A 21,682-nucleotide genomic window follows, 5' to 3' on the forward strand; every position below is an offset into this window, starting at 1 on the left:
GACTTTTAGTGTACTTCAGTCAAGTGTAACCAGGACCTTCTGTTCTTGAGTTTTTCCGGTGGTTTCCATCTTGTAAAAACCCTCTCAAGTCATGCTGGTGTGTTCTTCTCTTTATGGGGGGGTCTTTGACTGATCTACAGTCTTCAGCCGAAATTTCAGCACAATGATGTTTTATTGATAACGTTCTCTACAGGAAACAAACCTGAAAATGATAAAACAGTCACTATTTACATAGTAAATATTTTATACACTACAGTTTACTTTATGCATCATTGTAGAGAAACTTACTAAGCTGTATAAAATACCTTGTACTGTAGATGTAATGTTGATACATTAATTCTGTCTCCAGAACAGTAATAAAATATATCACTGCTGTAGGAACAAAACCTCCACATTGTGTGAAAATGTTGTGAAAATTGGAGCAAAAGAAATGACTTGTAAAAAAAGTCTTCCATTAAAAGTGAAGTATGTTTTTTCCTTCTCCTGTAAAGTATTGAGGTTTTGTTCTGACAGCAGTGATATCTTACGTCCTTATACTACATTAATATTCATCTCATTTTCTGCTTGAGGGGGGTTAATGAGAAAGAATAAAGTAGTCAGAGATCTTACATTAACAGTTTTAATTATACTTCGAAATAATCAGCTCAGAAGATATCAATGACTTTCTTGATCACAATATTTTCTCGTTACTGTTTGTATTTATTTGTTTTGTTGTTTTTAAAAGCAAAAATGCAATTTTTTACCCAGATAAATGGCTGTTTGCTCAGGTGCTTTAGACTTGTGCACACTACTGCATGTTTTGTGTACAGGTGTGCCTGTAACCACCTCCTCAAGGCTTCATGTTTCCGCATGCTTAAAGTTGCACCTGTGCTTCCAGACAAAAAAGATAAAAGGCAGATAGAGATTCCCAGAAGGTGGGTGGGCAACAAGTGAACACAGAGCCAGTTTGACGTGTATAAACGGATGCAGACTCACAACATCTAATGTCAAAATTGGATCAATGCACTGAAAGAATGAAGACACCCACACACTGCGTTCGTGTTCATACGTGACAAGGCAACCACGACCGTTTTGAGGTGGTCTTTCGTCTTTACAGATGTAATTAAACACGACGAGTTCCTCTCTCTCCCCCACACGCTGAGGAGGGACGTGTATTGTTCAGGGGTTTTATCTGCGTTATTCTGACATGTAGCTTGAAGTGGCGTGACCTTCCCACCCCTTTATGTGTTCACTCCCATTGGTCAAACTCCTGCCCTCTGGCCACACCTATTGGTCAAACATCTGCCCCTTTGTTCTCTCCACTGGCTGAGGTCTACACATCTATGTGTACTTCCACAAAGTAGCAAACTAGGTCAAGCATGGCCGCACAAGCTCCCACATTCAAAAGAAATGGGCAAAATGTACAGAACTGACAAGGTTTGGTGCGTACATCTTGAAGCCTCATTTTTGTCCATTGATCAATTTTTATAAACAAAAGCATGACCAAAAAAGAAAAAAAAAATTATATATATATATATATATATATATATATATATATATATATACACATATATACATATACATACATTTTTTTGTGATTAGGCTATTTAAAATTACTTAACACAGTTTTAGACACGCAGTAAAACAACACTTTTCTACATTATCCTCATAGCAAATAACACTAAAGGAAGAAACTCCATTTTACCTCACTTTTTTCAGCTTGACGGTCATTTGATGAGTATTATATGCAGAGGTGGACGAAGTACACAAACCATGTACTTGAGATAAAGTACAGATAAAGTACAGATAAGGTAAAATATGACTCCAGTAAAAGTAGAAGTCCTTACTCTAGACCTCCACTTGAGTAAAAGCGCAAATGTATTTGCCTTCAAATGAACTAAAAGAGTAATTCTGGCTCTGATGTCCTGTTATCATTTTTATAACCAGACTGGCTTCATGAACTCATTTTAGGTGAAAGTCCTCCAGCGTCTCTCTTGGTAAACCAGTCTTTTAATAGAATGTCATTAATTAGTGACGCTGACGTCTATTAAAATGATCATAAACACAAAACACTGAAGGTAACAGTTTCCATCAGGGAGAACCGAGTGGCTCTGAAATCACTTTTACAAACAAGCGAAGTTTCAGTTTAAGATTACTTTGTAAATTAGTTACAAGTTGAATAAAAACTGGCTTTAAACTCAGGATCACAAATAAGTTGATCTGTAGGTCTCTGTTCATAAACATAAACTAACCCAAACTAATTTACTATAAAAGTGTTTGTATGAATTTAGAAAAAAAGAAACAGGCCAGTCTCGACTGCGTATGTCTACATATTTCTATATTGTGCTCTATTTAAACAAAGTTAGGTTAGTTCATCAGTTCATAGGGACGTATGTGCTCCCAAATTTTTGCCCTGCTGCGCTGATGTTGAACTGTGTGCTGCACTGGGTCGGTATGACCAACAGGTCAAAACAAGCTCAGAACAAAGTGACTGCTGTGCCCTGATTGGTGTTCTTGCTTTGCACTTCTTTTGTTTTTGACATGTTCCGTTTTTATACACACAAAAACCAAAAAGATTTCTCAAAATGTAGTGGAGGAAAAAGTCAGATATTAGACTTTGAAGTGTAGTGGAGTGAAAGTAAAAAGTTGCCCAGAATGGAAAAACTTCAGTAAAGTAGAGATACATGATAAATCTACTTAAGTACAGTAACTAATTACATTTACTGTCCACCACTGATTATATGTATCTAGCTGCCTACTGTGTATGCTCATGTGCACTGTGGGCTCTACCTAATAAGTGACATACATAGATGCTTGGCACTCTGCGGCCACCAGAGGCCGCCCTAACAAGTTCTGCTTTATTGCTGCTTCATTATAGTGTCTAAAATGCTTGAATAAAGGGAAAAAGAAGATGAGGAGAAAAAGTTCAAAGATAACAGTATTTTTTTTTTTGTGATGCCATTTGTTTTTGGCTTGGAGTTGGACAACAAGAAGCAGTGGATTTGGGGGTCTGTCTAACAAAACGGGTTCAACTTAGGCTTTCAGACTGAGCTTCAGCTTCACAAAATCAAACACTCACAAGCACAGTTAACCTGTTTTACAATTTTCTCTGTGAATCCATTAAGACTGCCACTAGGGTTAGATCCAAGCTTAAAGTAAGCTGAGTAAGCAAGAAATGCTGTGTTGTGAGATCAAGAAATCAAGAACACTGAGAAGGTTGTGTGTAATTGAAACTGTAACCTAATAGAACCCTAAACAAGCATACAATCATCAGCAAAACACATATTAGATGGTTACAAATGTATATGATTTAGACAGCTTGTGGTGGTCATTGTTATTATTCAGCCTCTAATTTTATAGCACAGTTAGCATAATGAGAACAAAAATCCTGCTTAGGGCCCCAAAAGGCTGGAGCTGGCCTGGTTTCTGTGAATGCTAGATGGGACAGTAAGTCAGCCTGCAGCCCCAGGCCTTACATGTCAACTCATAACTAACTTAGTGTCATCCCGATTCCCTTCAGGGTCACTTTACGCCCTGCCGACATTCACCCAGACTTTTGTATCACCAGCTAAGGGTTAAAGCATTTAGTCCAGAGATGTGCAGACATCGCAAATGGACTAAGAAGAGGTTCCTGGTTCTGCTTCAGAGCCTCTGTCCAATGTGACATACCTGGAACAATAATAACAGAAGACAACAGATGCCCAAACCACTGTTCCGCAATACTGACTGCAAACCAGCTGCCGCACTAATCTTTTTGGTCCATTTAACCATTTCCTTTTCTAGTGAATATGTGCCAATTAGTAATAATAATAATAATAATAATAATAAACATCAGGAACCAGGTCTTAGCTTCACACCCTTAAACACTATAAATGAGTTCACAGCAGTTTACTTATACAAAGTTTAATCTGACAGGCAGGCTAAAGGCAGCACAGGCTAAAGGCAGCACTACATCTCACAGTCAATGACCGCTCCTGCATGACTCAAACTGAGACCCCAGCTGGATTCTCAGAATAATTTCCCAGTCATAGGCCATGTACACAGCCTAGACTTTTACATTACACTACAATCGACGCTTTAGTGCCGTATAACTGTGGCATTTCTGCCCCCCTGTGGAAAGACTTGTCATTACAGGCGTTATATCTGGGAGCAGTGGTCATCAGAGTCCTGTCCAGCACAGTGGAATAGCGTAAAGAAGGGCTAACGTCGAATTCAGGGGTGCTTCTCCTTCTACAAAAATAATTTTTGTTTACTTAACAGTTGCTTCCTTCTTTTTTTTTTTTTAATAATAACTCAAAAGGTGATGCATGTATCATGTAATTAAGTCACATCTACTTTATTAAAAAAAATCTACCTTGTACTCCACACGCCACATCATGAGCACCACTTACCAGAGGAGTTTTTACATTGCTGTCAGCCAGCGCTTGAACAGCAGTGGTCCACCACCCAGAAATGTCCATTTAGAAGTGACTCTTATTAATGCTCTTATTAATGAACTCTTATTAATATGTCCCTTAATGCAGGGACAGTGAACACGAGCTGTACCAACAGATGGACTTTAGTTTGTAACTGTGGCCCTATAATGTAGGCATTTCCAAAAGCTGTGCAGGCATTACATCAAAACACAGTAACACTTAGGCATTTTATATTTTGATCATTTTTTTTTATTTAATGAAAGCAGTATAAGAAATAACTTTGAAACAATGTTGTCATCTTAAATGACCGTCTGTTTTTTTAGCACCATCTGTCTGTTACGCCAACTTGCTCCTTAAGCTTTTCTTTCATTACTTGTCAACAACTTTCACACTTCACAAACTAAAGACTGTAACACAAGTAACAATGAGCATATAAAACGTCCATGATCAAAACAACCTTCATTGATTCTGATTATTAAAAATTAGTGCTATTAGTTGCTTTTGTTGCTATTAGTCACATGTACAAAGAATAAATATTTAGAATTTTATGAAGTCTGTCCAATTCATAAAATATTGCCCTGTAAACAAGTAAGTTACGTAATAAATGCTGGAAATGCTCAGTAATGCAGTTTGTATTTTTGGGCTTAGGCGTCATCACCACCACACAGCAGAAGCAGGGTTTTGCGATAGTCACCAGAGCTGTCATTCTGTGTGAAAGAGACAGATTTTTTTAACCAGTGCGCACTTAAAGATACACTGCATTTCAGGATGAGTTCATCACACAATATTACACTTTGTAAGCTGTTGATTTGTCTCTGGTAAATGTTCATTTCAGAGATATGAAGTGTTCTTAAGAGATTTTAACCTGACATTTGTGGTTGCATGATTAAACCATGCATGGCCACACTAAGTCTATGTCGATACAGAATGCATAATGCAGAAATTACCTTAATCATGTTGTGCAGAGAAGTTGCAAATGACTTCCTGAACTCTGCACGTATATCCAGCAGGTCAATTTCACTGCGGGAGACCATGATCCTTATCAGGGTCGCATCGTCAGTGCCTGCACCCTGTTTAAACAGCAGAGATTCAGATCAGCCACACAGTGTACACAACAATATAACACGCTGAATTAGATCAAACATTGAATAAAAAGGACAAGAAACGAATGCTTATACTCTTAACAGCCAGCAAGAAAGCGATTACGAGGAGATGGTTAAACACTATGCCCCCCACTGTGAATGAATGGCTGGACATAATTCACGAAATATATGTAATGGAAGGCTTATCTTTCTCTCTTAGTATGCAAAGAGACACATTTAACCAGATATGGAAAAGATTTATAGAGTACATCAAACCAATAAGATCAGATTTCCATTCATAGTTACAAGGATAAATAAAAGATTTAACGATAAGATAAAACTAAGCGGCTAGTCTGTCATCAATGTTGCATCTTCAGCAAACAGTTTCATAGCTGCTGTCAATCAGTATCAGATACTCTTACCTTCATGGAGTTGTACAGACACTCAGCAAAATAAGCAGGAACACTCCTGGCACACTTCACTGGGAGTGCATGAGAAAAAGAATGAAAAAGAGGGTGGGGAAAAAGGAGAGATAGGCAGAAAGAGTGAGAGAGGTATATTTTAGGATACTTAACTGTGTGTGAATGCGTGTCTTACCTACAGCCAGCAGAACATCTCTCAGACCTCCAGAAGTCTCTCTTTGTATGCTCTCCTCGATCTGATATCCAGACAGTTTCATATACGCATCAAACACTGCGTAAGACGTAAGAAGGTCAGTTTAGTAAAAGGAGAGAAATGCTGACAAAGTATTTATAGATATTCACCAGTTATTAATACGTCATGCTCTGTATGCATACTTTGAGCACACAATACCCACTTTAACCTATACACAATCTATATATAATCTGATACCACAATATGTTTAAAAAACATTCCCTTATAGCAATATAATAAAATAATGGATTTCAGCACTGAGTAAATTACCTCTCCTAAGGTGTTCAGCACTGCGGTTCCCCAAAATAGTGATGAACTGATCTTCATCAGTGCCAAACTTCTTTTCTCCTGCATCAAAGAGAGCCTGTGCACAACACAAACATCCAACATAAACAAGAGATAATATATTTCATAATTAGTGAATGAGATGCACTCAAGTACAGCAGATAAGAGACTCAAACTGTACTATGCAAAAAACAAAGACCACCCTTCCTTTAATTCATTTCCAGTGCAAAATTCCATTAAGTACCATTTATCATTTCAGAAAACACATTTTACAGAACAGCCTCAATTACACTGTATGAAATGAAAATTAGCTGTATGTATTAAGTCCATCCTTTATTACAGCTACCATTCTTACTGGGGTTTTTTTCCATGAAAACTGCAGAGATATTTTAATACACCTCCAAAGCTCAGTTTCAGAAGATGGTTGCATTTTAGGCTTCTCACAAACCGAGTAATCCCAAAGAGGTCTGTGCTCTAAGGTGGTAAGTCCTTTGTTCTGAGAACACTGGCAGCTTCTATGTTCATTTTCTTTTCTCAGTAACAGTTTTCTGACAGCTCCACATCCTTTCAGACTCACAGTGTTTAGTTGCATTCTCCAAGTAGAAGAATGAACAAAAACAGTGCATGTTTTCAGTTCTGAAGCAGTTTTGATTTTCTTTTCTCTCTTAAAGATTAGTTTTGGTGGTTTGCTAGGTCCTAGCATGTTTGCTTGCACTCCCACTTTTCTCTTATTTTTCTTTGAATTCCCCCTTCCTTACGCAAGTGCCTTGTTTTGTTTTTAATCTGCTCAGCAATATCTGGACTAATTTTAATACATACACAGACGCCATAAAAGCACATTTATACCTGAGCATCACTTTGGATTTTGCCCTCTTGTATGCCCTGCTGTCTGCTGGCCTAAAACCAAAACACCTGTTGTTAAAACCAATATTATTACACATGTTAACATTACCTTGACATTTTATAATCACTTAGACCAAAACATATGCACCAAATCACACTCATTATTTTATTTTAAACATTTACCCTGCACTTCTACTTACTTACTTCTACATAACATTACCTGTAGTAAAATGACCAGCATCCTCTTAAAGTGTCCACTGGTATCACCAGACACATCTTGCTCCAGGTCATGATCATACTCTATAATATAAACCACTGTAATTATTAGCAGCAAATAATGCATTACATCCACATTCAGTCACAAACTTCATCATTCTCAAATCAATTATACGAAAGGCCATCAACATTACAAAAACGCTCTTACCCTTTTTGTAGGTCTTGATAATTTCCCCAATCTCGTTTTGAGTTCTCGATGCCAGGATCTCAACCAAAACCTTCTCATCGGTGCCCGCCCCCTAATAGAAACAAGCAATGTATGTGCATGTGTGTATTTAATGGTCACAAAATGTCCACAAATTGACTAAAACATAGTGGGCCAGCTCCCACACATACATCTGACCACATTAAAGCATGGCACTGTCAGAGTCGGATGTTTGTCCCAACCCAACAGGACCGAGTGTTGTATGTCACTCTCCCCACGTTGGGGTTGAATCTCAAATGCTGCTTCATCATGTTTAGTCTTTACCTTCAGCAGGACCAATTAAGTAGTTCCCAATGACCTAAGAGTTCTGCTTGGCTCGTACTGCTACAGCACATCAAATAAATATGCTGATCCTACTGCATTAAGAGATTTAAAGACCAGTAATAGTACCTAAAAGTAAGTAAAAGTTAGTGTAAGGTTTTAAGAATGGAGTGATGTGTTTCCCTCATTTACTTTGGGTGAGAACTCTTGCAGCCACATTTTCCAATTAGGAGACCATTACAGTGATCAATCCTGGTGTGGACAGGTTTTTCCAGGTGTGGACAAGTTTCTCCAGGTGTGGTTTAGTGGTATTTTTTCCTTAAAATTTCTAATCTTGATGTTTTTAAATGTGATCAAATGCAGATTTAGTAACTGTGTAGATATTACTGCTAAAACCAAGTCCAATGTTATGTGCCAGCTCTTTAGATTTCAGGGCTCTTAAATTCAGATTGCTACTCCCAAATAAAATAACCTCTGTTTTATTCAGCAAATTATTTTGCTAATTGTGCCTTATTTGCTTCTGTTCGTCCTCTGCTTGGGAAACTTATACTTATGAAATTTATGTTAATGTTAGCTGGCTAATCTGTTTATAGCCAATTACTTTGCCATGGTGCCTTTCTTTGCCTCAGTTTGTCCTCTGTTGTTTGATAAACCAGGCTAGCTATGATTTTCTTTTCGTAAATGCAACCAATGTAAACAATACTTGGATAACACTGATACATAAACATATCTTTCTGAGCAGAGGCTTACAAAAACAATGGACAATAATCAGATTAATCTGCTCATAGAAGTGGACTGCAGCACAGCCCACGTTACAGCCCACGTTCTTCTGCACATTTCATGTTGTACCATGTTTATTGAGATATAACTGGAGGGGTTGTTAGCCTGTTGGCTCTCGTTTAGCTTATTGACTAGCTGGTTAACTTAGTTCTAGTTAAGAAAAGGTATTCAGTTTAAACTGCACCATAGGTGTGTGTATATCAAGTATTTTAAAAATTGATTTGAATGTGGTTCAGCCTATCCGATTCCAAGAGCAGAATATTCTTCATTTTTTTCATGTTCTGATGACTGCAGTCATTGTCAAGGTGAAGTAGCAGGCACTGACATTAGGCTTGTCGGGTTTAGACAGAATGTTGTCATAATATCATTTGGTTAAAGCACTGAAACAAAGTGAAAAAGTGTAACTAATTGGTCCCCATAAACTAAAAGAGCCAAAACATGGTTTTGAATCGTTTTGTTTGACCACAGTGTACCTTAATGGCGTTCCTCAGTGAAGTCACGTCAAACATTACAGGCGTAGCCATCATCGCCACAATTAGAGTCTCAAACTTCCCTCCCAGCTCTGACTTCAGATCACTCACCAAGTCCTGCAGAGAGAGAGAGAGAGAGAGAGAGAGAGAGAGAGAGAGAGAGAGAGAGAGAGAGAGAGAGAGCGAGAGCGAGAGCGAGAGAGCGAGAGAGAGAGAGAGAGAGAGAGAGAGAGAGAGAGAGAGAGAGAGAGAGAGAGAAAGAGAAATTGAGCTCCAGGAATAGAATCAGGAAGCAACAGTGAAAGAATGAGGATCTATGCACTTACACACTATCAGCTCAAATATAGTCCACTTTGCATTCAACATTTATCTGAACCAACTTAAATAAATATTCCAACTCATGATTTTTTTAAATCACAGGCCTGTTTATACAACAAAATCAATATGGCCAAAGAAAAAGAACACACTAGACACACTACATAACACATTATATTTTACCTAAATATAAAATACTTAAAAACATTACCTAAGTTTAACTTGTGTGTACTATAGTAATGTTGCTACGATCCCATACATAGTGCAGTAATGGGACCAGCACTCAACTTCTCTGACATTTTCTACTCATTTACCAAACATGTAGTTCAATTCTGTCTCTTTCTGTAGTTTAATCATTTGTATGCATATATGCATCATCGTATTAGAAGTTTTTGTGTTTCTCTGAAGTTTGTACTTTTGTTAAATATTATAAATCTGTGCATTAATGTAAAGAACTAGATAGGACAGATGCATAGAGCAGAAAAAACATAGGAAGAGAAATATCACTGTTTATCAGGAAAAACAAGCTGTGGTATTTTGTCCTTAATAACACAATGGACCTTTCCTCGACACTCCCCTCATCTTGACTTGAGAACTTGCAAGAGCCTTTCCACAGTTTAGCTTCAGTTCAAACAGATCCCAATAACTCCACAGCAATAAGACACTGAGAGCTCACATGACTTTTTGTTTGCAGTGAATGTTTGCTGCAGGGTGAGTAATGTTCACTGTTCAATTAGCTTTGTGATGCTCAAGTTAGCCTCCTCCTCCTCCTTTGTCCTACCATTAGTGGTTTCAAATAGCAGCTGAAAACATTTAATTTGTTGTTGACTGTATTTTGCTATCTTACATATATGAAGGGTGATCCTACCCACCCAGAGAGCATGAGACCAACTACGCTCTCTTGGACTCCTAGCCATGGTTAACTGTGATATCACCAGGGATTGAGCTCATGATCACCTAGACCAACTTGGGAACGCATAGATGGTTGTGATGAGCATTTGCCACTTTGTCATATTCCATTTTGCATATATTGGTAGGATTGTATGTTTAACATGCAGCAGTACCAACTCATCTGTGTAATCTTGCATGATTTATATTCTTATAAATACTGCCCAGTTTACATACTGGAGATGTGTATATTTTCTGATATTGTTTGTGGTCGTTTTGTTTCCTATTTGTAGTTTGTATTGCGGATCGTCCATCTATGTAAGCAAAATAGATTTCTTGTATGTACAATTGTAACTGCCCAGAGTTGGGCAGTATCTAATGTTACTAGAATGCCAATTATTCAACTGCTCAACTTACAACTCAGATTTGTCCTCTAAACTTGTGTCAATGGATCACAAAATCTTCTAAGATCAGTTAGCCGGAATTGAACCTGTGCTGTGTGGAGCTGCCAGTCTGCTAACTCTGCCACCACTAGCACCGCTCTGCTATCCTAGTTATACTGCTAAACCCTACTGACCGGTGAAGTGAGTTCTGAATCTGACTTAACTACTTAACAATGGAATGAACTGTAGTTCATTTTATTGGCCAACTTCCACAAGCAAAAAATAAATAAATAAAAGACACACAATAACAACAGGATTTTAATGGTGAAATCGTCTGATATAGTACAGTTTAGGCCCAGACTAGGTTTAATCTATGTCCAAGAAAATGGCTCTGTGTGTTTCTTTAGTTTAGGCTCTACGTGTTTCTTTAGTATTGGCTGGATCTGCCGAAAGCATCTTAGAACAAAGGTGGTTGGAGAACAAGCATCACGCTGAATGCTCTGTCTACCAATTAAAATGATCTTAACGCTAAGATTGATTTTGGTAAGCGGGGGGCCTGAAACGCTGAGTGTTTCCCTAGTTTTTCACACCTGATTTAAAGCTGTAAAGCTGTTCAGACTCAACACAGCTGGGAAAGCGCAAATGTGAAGCTCTGAGGAGCTGTGACCAGTGGAGATCCAAGCCTTAAACAACTGGCTTAACACTGATGTTACCTTGCCATGCAGGGTCTTGTAGGCAGCCTTGATCTGCTGGCGCTGAGCGTTGCTGCGGGCAGTCAGCAGCTGCAGAATGGTTGCCTCATCAGTGCCTGGACAGTTTAAAAAAAAATTAAAATAAAATTAAATTAAAAAAATTAAATGTCTTTTAATGTCTAGTTAAAAAAAATAAATGTCTTTTAAAAAAGTAAAAACTCATTTTTTTAAGTATGGAACAAATGTCCAAATACTTTCTGTGGCCACTTATGCTTATTGCTGCTAAGAAGCACTAAGCACTGCTATAAAATGGTTAGGGCAACTCATACCCATCACTCTTTCCACCACATACAATTCATTTCTTGAATGTCAGTGAATTAGCACTACATTAATATAACAGAAATATCCAATTGCCAAGTTATTTATAAAAACATGGGTTAATGGAAACGCATTAATCTGCATTTTAGCCTGTTGAAAAACACTCATGTAATCTAACAGACAACCTTCAATTTCACATTATTTACATCCCAGTGAGCAGCACCTTACAAAGTGGAACAATATCAATTATGTAATTTCTGTGACTAAACTCCACTGACCTGATTTCTCACTCAGGTTTTGATTGAGTAGCAAATCCTTTAAACATTTCCAAAATTAAATGCATGCTGTGACTAACCCAGTCCTTTCATGGCCTTGAAAAGAGTCTCGGCATCATTATTGGCGTTGAATCCACTCTGGGCCTTCACGGTTCCTCTTCCGGCCTGAGATGAAGGAAAGAAATGAAGCAGGTTTATTCCTCTTCCACTCTTATTTCTGTATTCATCATGGTAGTTCTCAATCACAGAGAAACATCACTATGGGCTCAGCATTCCCCAGCTATATCATTCACCCTGAAACATTATGAAGTAGGGTATTTTGGTGTAGTCCCGCTTCAAGATGGATAAGGTAAAATCTAACTAATGTGCACATGTTCGGCTACAAATTAGTCACACATTTTGCGTAGATGAAACAAATTCCCAAAACCATAGTAAGCTTGACCCCAAGTAAGAACACAGGCTTGTTTATAAAACACCTTAGCAAACTGCTAACAGGCTAATAGGCTCATGCAGTAACATTCAGAGTTGGTTGCAATCTGGACCAGAGCATGTGAGCGGAGTGGAGCGGAGCAGCAGACACTCCTCACTCACAGCATTTCTGTAATCACAAATACTGATAAAATGAACGCAGAGCATGGACAAGAGGTTCCGTCTGAATCCGTATTTAACATTTTTGCAAAAATGAGCCCTGATTCAATTTTAATGACAAACAGACAACAAACAATAGTTTGGAACTGCATCTTATAACCATGAATCGAAACAAAACATGAGGTACCTAGAGCCTCCCATCCCTAATAAGTTGCAGGAAAAGTATGTTTTAGCATTAGGATAATTACATGAAGTCATAATCGGGCTGGACAAAATACCAAAATGTGTTGTTATTGCGATCAATTATGACAATCACCTTTTTTCAGCATATCATGGAAAACGTCAGTACTTAAAACTGCATGTTTGGTTATAAATAGACCCTATTTAGTACTGTTTCACTGCAATTTATGGAGCATAGCATTCGCAGTGAACTGAATTCATAGATTTTGATCTTATTTTTAAAAAGTGGCACTACCTTGCCCTTTTTCAGCTTATTAGATATAGCAAAAAATAAACTTTGTGACATATTGTGTATCGTAATATTATGTTTCACCAAATCACCTACCTTTATAATCAGCTGACACTATCAATTTAAGATTGGTTTTGGTGACTGTTCAATGGGCAGGCCCTCCTTAGAACTGGAAGAAGCGTGAAAATGTCTCCACTAGCACCGAATAAAAATGTTTAAACCACTAATATGGTGACTGTTTAACCCAGAATGCAGCCATAACCTCGCTGTAATGCATCCTGGGCCTAGGTTATTACTCATGTGTCACATTTTCCAACTTAGCTGCACAAAAGCCTTGGAGAATGTGGAAACTCATGCTGCTTACTTGTATGTGTTGCCTGTCCCTTTAAGAACTAATGCATCTCAGCCTTAACCAGTAGTTTTCCACATGGAAATTTTGACTGAGCTAAAAAGGCTGGAGAGTTGAGAGAGACCGAGAGAGAGAGAGAAAAATGAAGTGGGTGTAAAAGGCAGACAAGCCTGAAATTAGATCTCATGCAATACACTGCAATAACATCCCTCTTTTCTGCCAGGAAACTTCCCTATTGGCCATTTTCTGTGTGCTCGGCAAATATAATAATAATGCACTGGCAACCTCAGAGAAGCAGACAGAGGGTCATTTAATATGGGTCAGAAAAATTTACTCATTTACATGTAAATAATGTTGTCTTTTACACATTTAACATTTCAGTGAAAACGACCTTAAATTGCTTCATTTATAAATGTTAATCGCCATTCAGGTGCTCATCTACGAACCTGTAGTGTTGGTTACTCATAATTATCCATCTAATCCATCTATTCATCTATCCTTTGAGATTTGCTTTTAGTTTTTTTTTAATCTACAGGGGTACTTTTCCACACTTCCATTGTTAGAAGCTGGTTAGATCCAAGTAATCTCAGTTATGAATTCAGACTCCATAAAATCTTCCACATCTCAGATGTCCAGTTTCTGTGTTCTAGGGCAAACTTTCTGCTTTTTGGTCTATTTTCTTTTCTCAGTAAGAGCTTCTCGACAGCTACATATCCTTTCAAACCCATAGTGGAAGGACTGATGGTGGTCTATCCGGTCTACTTTTGCAGTCTGATTATTTATTGTTCACTTCCATTGTGAATGGAAATTTGAAAGTTCATCTACTGTGTATGAGAAGTACTGACAGATATTCTCACACTCTGATACATGTGTGATACATGGCAACCAAAGATGATCAGACTCCACAAGCCTCTTGAAATCAGGAAGGAAATCAATGTTGCACCAGCTTCTTAAAGATATTACTCAGACTGATTCCACTGACTTGACTTTATTCCAAATGTCACTCACGTTTACATAAGGGGTGACGCCTGAGTCACAGGCAAGTAGGAGAAAGAGTAACAGAAAGAGAGAGAGCGAGAGAGTGCGCGCGAGAGAGAGCGCGAGATCTCAATCCCAAACAGACCACAGCAATGCAACTGCAGGCCATTGTTAAATTTACACAAAGGAAAAAAAAAAGCAAGTTTGTAAGTCGGTTTGTCCAAATTCCCAAAAGTACTTTTTGACCTTAGCAAAGTTTGGTCTGACTGACAAAAAGATTGTCATCAATGCTGATTTTGAGCAGTAAATCCGCTTTGATAACGGATCACTGCAGTGATTTCAGAATCAGAATACTTTACTGATCCCAGAGGGAAATTGCAGATTTATGATAATTATGATTCATGATATCCCTATAAAATCACCTTACAACAGATAAATAACACTTCTCACGATGTTAAACTCTTAAAGAGTTTAAGATCTCTTAGTTCACAAAGCTTTAAATGTAGTATAATACAATATTCCCAGACATTAGATACCGGTTTGACGGCAATATTTCTGCGGATCATGGAATCATGGATCTGCAATCCATGGAACTTTTACGTCTCCGAATTTAACAAAAAAACTAGGCCCAATTCAAAATCCATTATTAACTGAAACATAATATCCATCACCTTTTGCGAAGATGTGGTCATATTGGTCAAGGTCATCCTTACTCTTGTCGCAATGAAAAGTAAATTTATACACACTGACTTCATAGCTCTTTGTTTTAAGGGTGTGGTGTTTAAAATGTAATGGCTGGAGCCACTGGATGTGGACTCACTGGAGTACTGCTTTTACTAATATGGGTATTCAAAGTATGGTTTATTCAAAAGTGTGCAGCGCTGAACGACACAAATACTGAAACACAAGTAGATCATGTCGCACCTCATGTTATCTGACCTACACCCTCTCTCAACCATTATGGAATCATTTACAGGTCTATTCTACTCTATAGCTCTATTTTTCACAGCTTCATAAGAATTAGCTGAAGTTGAGGAGCAGCATCACAATACAGACCTTCTATACATTTATCTGATTATTGTTTCATTTTATTGAAAAGACTGACACCAAGCTTTTGAACTGTGATTGTAATTTAGGTGTTAATGTACCTGAAGACGGAGAAAATCAGTGTTGATCATACTGATGCATTAGCTGGCATGTTATACTCAACAACTGGGTTCAAATCTTGCTATCTGATACCATCTGTATACAAGCGAATTGCATTTTGTGTGTACATTACAAAACCAAGGGCATTTCCTAAAACATGCACACTGATTCTAGGTGGCGGCATTCATAATTAGCACGTGTGTACACATACATAAGCTTTTCCCACTGGCCAACTGTCCCACTTGGATTAGCCTCTTGAGTGAAACCAGAGCATTGTGAGTATTTTTTCACAGCAGATGCTCATGGAAAACAAAACAAACCAAACACACTGGAAACTCACTGCTTAAATAGATCCAAGATATTTCATGACTTAGGTTTCTAAAATACAGTTATAAGCCAAAAAAATATACTACATCACAGGTTTTCCTGGTATTTTTCTGTACCTTTTACACACACATATACACAATGTGCTTTTGCACAGACCAAATAAGGCAACTTACTCCAGCAAATAAATCGTAATTATGTATTAAAACATGCAGACGTGCTCTCTGTAGAGGACCGATTACTGAAAACAAACAAAATATGGGTCTAGGTCCCCATTCTATTCAAAAGCTCATCAATAGTTCAATAATACTCAGCTGGTGTTTGAATGGGTGGGTCCTTAAGGGGCTTCCATTGGCTGTCTGCTTAAGCATGGGTGTGGTGAGATGTAGTAAGGGCCTGAATAAAACACAAGTATCTGGTTTCTGGCCAAAGGCTGAGCTCCATCATGGGCTAAAGTGAATTTAAATTCAAGGAACTTTGTGCAATACTGATCTCAGCCTTAGAAAACTCTTAATACTTAATAAGGAGTTCATTTTTAATACTGCTTATAGGAATGATGCACCAGTATTTAAATCAATATTTGATGTATTTATTGTACTCTGATGCTGGACTACTGCTGGAAAACATCTGCATTTTATTTATTTCACCGCATTTGTTACCTTCAACAAATGAATGTTACATTTATTGAAATGCTAAAGATAATGCTACAACGTTAGTCCCAGTTTCTACATTTTATATGTTTGAGTATATCACCATTGGTAGATAGTCATATACAAAGGTTTAGACACCCTTGGCAAATAATGCTGATTTTCTTAGAGAAAATAAGCTAATACATCATCTACAGAGAAAAAAATTCAGATATGAAATTATATTTATATGCTAAACTTAACAGATAAAAAGCTTTAAAAATATGCCATAACTTTTGCATGGTGCACATTTTCAGTTTAACTTTTCTCAGTATGTTACATTCTGCAAATTAACAGGAGTTGTGCGTTAAAATGTACTTGTGCGAAAAAATAAAACACTGGCTATCAGCATCAATCCAGAATTCCCATATAGATGCATCCCTAATACTAGGATATATACACTGACGTAGAATTTCTGAGCTGTATATGACGTGCCGTGAGCATAAGCTACATGACTACATCAGACATAACCATTACCTAGTATACTTTATGAAGGCTGATGAATAACATTAAGTACACAATAATGATCCTTATAATAATTATAGGCTCCAATTCCAAAATCAAACTGAAAACAATAATAAAATTGTCCTTTTTACCGGGAAATAAAGTTTGGCCACTGATATATCATACAAACCTAATACTTATGTGAAAGTTTCATTAAGGAGACACACATTTTCATGGGTTTAGCTGGTGTTTGCTTGAATACCAAATGCAAGATTGAATCTAACCTCACGCCGTATAAATGAAGGATTCTAATGAGATTACCGTGTTTTGGAGGGTTGAATTTTGCGCGTGAAGCATTGTGTATTGTCCGAATCTAAATGGATGCCTTGGCTGCAGTATTTTGTATGGGGAACAAGTCACAAGAGGGATTCCTGTTGGAGTTATCTGTGAGTGTGCAGTCCTACATCTCAGTCCAAACAACGGTTCCACTGTGGGAGCAAAACCTGAAGGCCTAAAGAGATTTGAAATCATGCATTGCAGGTCTTAAAGAAATGTGGTGATGCAAGAGACTGGAGAAAAGGCAGAGGACACACACACCAGCATATCGCTGCTGCCAGACGAAACCTTGTGATTCTGAAACTGTAACTTTACAGGAGAACGAAAATAAACATTAACTTTGCTGAAAGCAAATTTGGGCCATTTCTTTGGGTCCATTCATCAAGAAATGTTCACACGACGTTTTGTCCAGTAGAGGAGGGACTGTCTGCTGACAGTGCAGGCTTGTAATTGTTATTACAGCTCAGGCAAAACAGTCAGTATGAAAATTAGTACTTTTTTTTTGCTCAAGTCTGTTGAATGCATTGTTCAATGCCTATGCAGACTGTATGAAACAGTATCAAATATTATATATCAGCATATAAATTACATGTGTTGATATTCTAAGTGAAAATGAAGTAACAAAGGATATGTTCATTCATGTTTACATGTTTGACCAAACCTGTGCACAGAATTGTATAATGCCGATATCCAATATTTTTCATGCAATATTGGCCCATAAACATTTATAAAATGTAGATATTCAGACCACATGCACCTGGATTAGCATTACAAAGAAATAACACCTCTGTGGGTTACAAAATGTAGTAAAGTGAAAAATGAAAGCATTCAAGCAAAGATCTGCCCATACTATGACTCTGACACACACATTTAGTCCCTTTAGACTAAATGTGCAACGTCTGACCTCAGATCTGACCCCCCACAACCACCTACAGACACTACTTGTAGTGACCACACACTGCTGTGTACTGTCCACACGCTAATCCACGCAGCTTAAGCTCAAACGTACACACACACTGTCACTATGGAAATCTGCCACATCACTTGTTGCTCGTTTTCACTCTCCTAACGCCGCCCTCTACCACTTACTTCTAATACAGGGGAAGTGCAAAATTACATGATGTATAAAACTCAACAAACTAAGAAAGTCTCAAACAAGCAACTCAGGGCCGGCTGCCTTCTGGCTGTCCGGTACCAATGTACACTTTCCAGTGGCCAAGCGGGGCAAGTGGTGCGGACGTCTACAGAGCGTATTTGTGCTCTTGGGTAATCTCTGTGAATGAGATGGATGAGTGTTTACCAGTGTTTGTCTAAACACAGTCTACTTTAATCTATTACTCCACGTCCAGATCTGCAAACAAGACCCCACCCCTGTAACCGTGGCAACTCGGAGGGGGGGGGGGGTTGAACAGGGGACAGCTATGACAGAGTTTGTCTGTGTAGTCAAACAGATGGAAGTGATACTTATAGCTGTGTGTGTGTGTGTGTGTGTGTGTGTGTGTGTGTGTGTGTGTGTGTGTGTGTGAGTGAGAGAGAGAGAGAGAGAGAGAGAGAGAGAGAGAGAGAGAGAGAGAGAGAGAGAGACAGAGAGAGAGACAGAGACAGAGAGAGAGACAGAGAGAGAGAGAGAGAGAGAGAGAGAGAGAGAGAGAGAGAGAGAGAGAGAGAGAGAGAGAAGGAGAGACGCCCTTTGCAGAACCTGCCCACATCTATGAGTCATCTGCACGCTCTGGCAAAAAAGGGGAAAAAAGAAAAACGCGTTCCTCCACATCCTGGCTCAAGTTCAGGGTAAAAAGAAACTTGCTAAACTTGCCTGGAACATCTGTCTAACCACCTTACACTAACTTCGGGTCAATGATTTAGACTCCCTAATACCTTAGTCTAAAATCATAATCCACCTCTTTGGTGATTGAGGGCAACAAGGTGCCTTATGTAACACTAGTAGTGCAAGCTGGTAAACATTGTAGACTGTAGAAATTGGGCAAACACTGTAAGCTAACGCACTTATGAAAGCTTGTTTATGCTTTAATGTCATAATGTGATGTGTAGCTGTAACACACTCATTAGTCTGGATATAAAGGTTTGCCCCTCCAGCAGCCTGAATGAAATGAATAGGTTTACTTACTTTGCCACAGGACTAGATTTAAAGACCCCCAGCTCACTTACCATTGTAACTTCAGACGGGTGAACTCTTCAGCGAAGCTAAAGCTGTGACAGACAGAAGAACAGAAAGACAGAAGACATGTTTTAGGATGTTTAATACGACGTAAATGGCGCTGAATGAAAGCATCTTCGTATGTAACTAGTCTGAACGAGCAGCCCAACGTTCCACCTTCAGGTAAATGAAGCTCGTACCTGCAGAACGGGTGTGAAAGTTCATGGAAGTCTTACTGAAAGGAAGAGGAATGTTTAAATGAACTTACCGACAGGCACAGCAGCTGCTGCAGTCTCCGAGACAGGAGGAATGAGGATGAGAGGAGGAATGAAGGCAGCAGAGGAGGAATACACTTTAAACAGCGCTCGAGTTCGCCAGAGCCGCACCCTGGTAACGCCTACAACTCGCTCGGGTTCATGGGTAATGTAGTTTGGGAGAAAACGTAACACTTTATGCTGCTATTGTCGTCCTATTTGACAATTGACCTTTCATTAAAAATTCATTAAAATTTCATTTTAAGTTTCATATTCGAGCCTTTCATGACACACAAAAGTTTATAGGTACGGAGCAGATAGTTAAGCTAGACTTAGCATTGGTGCTGGCTAAACCCTCGACTGCCTTCTTGATAAAGTGCAAACTGCAGCATTTAGAGTTTACGAAAAATTTCGACATTTCATGGACAATAAGACATTAAAGTCCCAGGAAACAGAGTAAAATTTGAATGTTTTACATTTTTGGTACAATACTGTGGCATTCGCAAGTAAAGAGACACAGGGAACAAAGCGCTCTTTATAGAACGCACTTAACTGAACACAGGCAGGTCATTTCCAACCACAGCTTTCCTTCATAGCAGATAGTCAACCCACACAAACTGCCCCACAGCCCAGCACAGAGTGACATAACACAGCACATATACACCAGGGAGTTGGCTGGGCATGTAAAGATCCGGAGTTCAGCCCAGTTTGTTGTAGGAATGTTTTGAGCTGTTTTTTTTTTTTTTTTTTTTTAATGAGCCTGTAACATAGTTTTTACTTTTTTACTTAATGCAAGGATCTACACATCAACAAAACTTGCAGGAAATCAGCGCTGATCATTGGCAGTTAGCAAAAAAACATAACAAGTGAAAGTTCCCCCAATCACATCCACTCCACTGCAACCATCTCTTCTGCATTCCCCTCAAATGTCCTGCTAACAGAGAAACAACGTGTCTGTAGTTATTTTATTTATATAGCACTTTTCACACCGGTGGCAGCTCAAAGTGCTTTACAGACAGGTGATAAAACAGTTATAGAAGAGTTATAGAAATTGGTATTTAATTAGAATCAAAAGAAAAAGAAGACTACATTACAAGATAAAGATAAACACCACAAGATGTTCAGTTTTAATTAAATGCTAATTTAAAGAGAGATGTTTTTTAGGTGCTTCCTAAAGTGAGCATTGAGCTTGACTGTCTAACAAAAGGTGCAATTTTTGTTGCACAGATTAGAAGCATAATAACTCTGAAAGAGGCCTCTCCATGTTTTCTGTTTTTTTTTACAGAGGGTATCTGTAGATCTGCAGAGAAACCAGCCATTAGGGATGTACTTTGTGTACTTCTGGTGCCGGTCTCAAGCCCGGATAAATGGTGAGGGTTGCGTCAGGAAGGGCATCTGGCGTAAAACTTGTGCCAAAACTATCATGCAGATCACATAATATGTTTGCCATACCAGATCGGTCGAGGCCTGGGTTAACAATGACCGCCTCCTGTGCTGTTGACCAGCAGGGTGCTGGTGGAAATTGGACTACTGTAGGTCGAAGACCATCAAAGAGGAGAGGAGGAAGGCGGGTTAGAAGGCAGCGAGAAAGAAGGAAAGGCAGGAGTGTGGAGGTTAGAGTAGGGACTCTGAACATAGGGACAATGACTGGTAAAGGCAGAGAGCTTGCAGACATGATGGAGAGAAGGAAGGTAGATATTCTGTGTGTCCAGGAGACCAGATGGAAAGGAAGCAAGGTCAGGAACATTGGAGGTGGATTCAAACTGTTCTATCATGGTGTAGAGAGGAAGAGAAATGGAGTAGGGATAATCCTAAAGGAACAGCTTGGGAAA

General features: G+C 38.6%; 1 protein-coding gene across 1 annotated transcript; it reads right to left on the reverse strand.

Annotated features, from left to right (window-relative positions):
- Positions 1 to 4,620: 4,620 nt before the first annotated feature.
- LOC108434344 (annexin A5-like) lies at positions 4,621 to 19,983 on the reverse strand. Its single transcript, XM_017709401.2, has 13 exons — positions 19,865 to 19,983; positions 19,608 to 19,649; positions 12,202 to 12,286; positions 11,550 to 11,644; positions 9,254 to 9,367; positions 7,683 to 7,773; positions 7,479 to 7,558; positions 7,262 to 7,312; positions 6,401 to 6,494; positions 6,074 to 6,169; positions 5,899 to 5,957; positions 5,342 to 5,464; positions 4,621 to 5,101 (listed from the first exon to the last, which is right to left on the reverse strand). The coding sequence occupies exons 2-13, from the start codon at positions 19,608 to 19,610 to the stop codon at positions 5,039 to 5,041; spliced, it is 954 nt and encodes a 317-aa protein (XP_017564890.1). The 5' UTR covers positions 19,611 to 19,649; positions 19,865 to 19,983; the 3' UTR covers positions 4,621 to 5,038.
- Positions 19,984 to 21,682: the final 1,699 nt, after the last annotated feature.

The sequence above is a fragment of the Pygocentrus nattereri genome, chromosome 22 (genome assembly GCF_015220715.1).
Source record: "Pygocentrus nattereri isolate fPygNat1 chromosome 22, fPygNat1.pri, whole genome shotgun sequence".
Classification (NCBI taxonomy): Eukaryota; Metazoa; Chordata; class Actinopteri; order Characiformes; family Serrasalmidae; genus Pygocentrus; species Pygocentrus nattereri.

What these genes read in the sequence shown, in the direction of transcription:
- LOC108434344 (XM_017709401.2), bottom strand. An exon ending in CACTGAGGAACGCCATTAAG is followed by an intron (nt 7,774 to 9,253) that starts GTACACTGTGGT and finishes TGTTTCTATTAG; the next exon opens with GGGGCGGGCACCGATGAGAA. An exon ending in AGATGTTCTGCTGGCTGTAG is followed by an intron (nt 5,958 to 6,073) that starts GTAAGACACGCA and finishes ATGCACTCCCAG; the next exon opens with TGAAGTGTGCCAGGAGTGTT.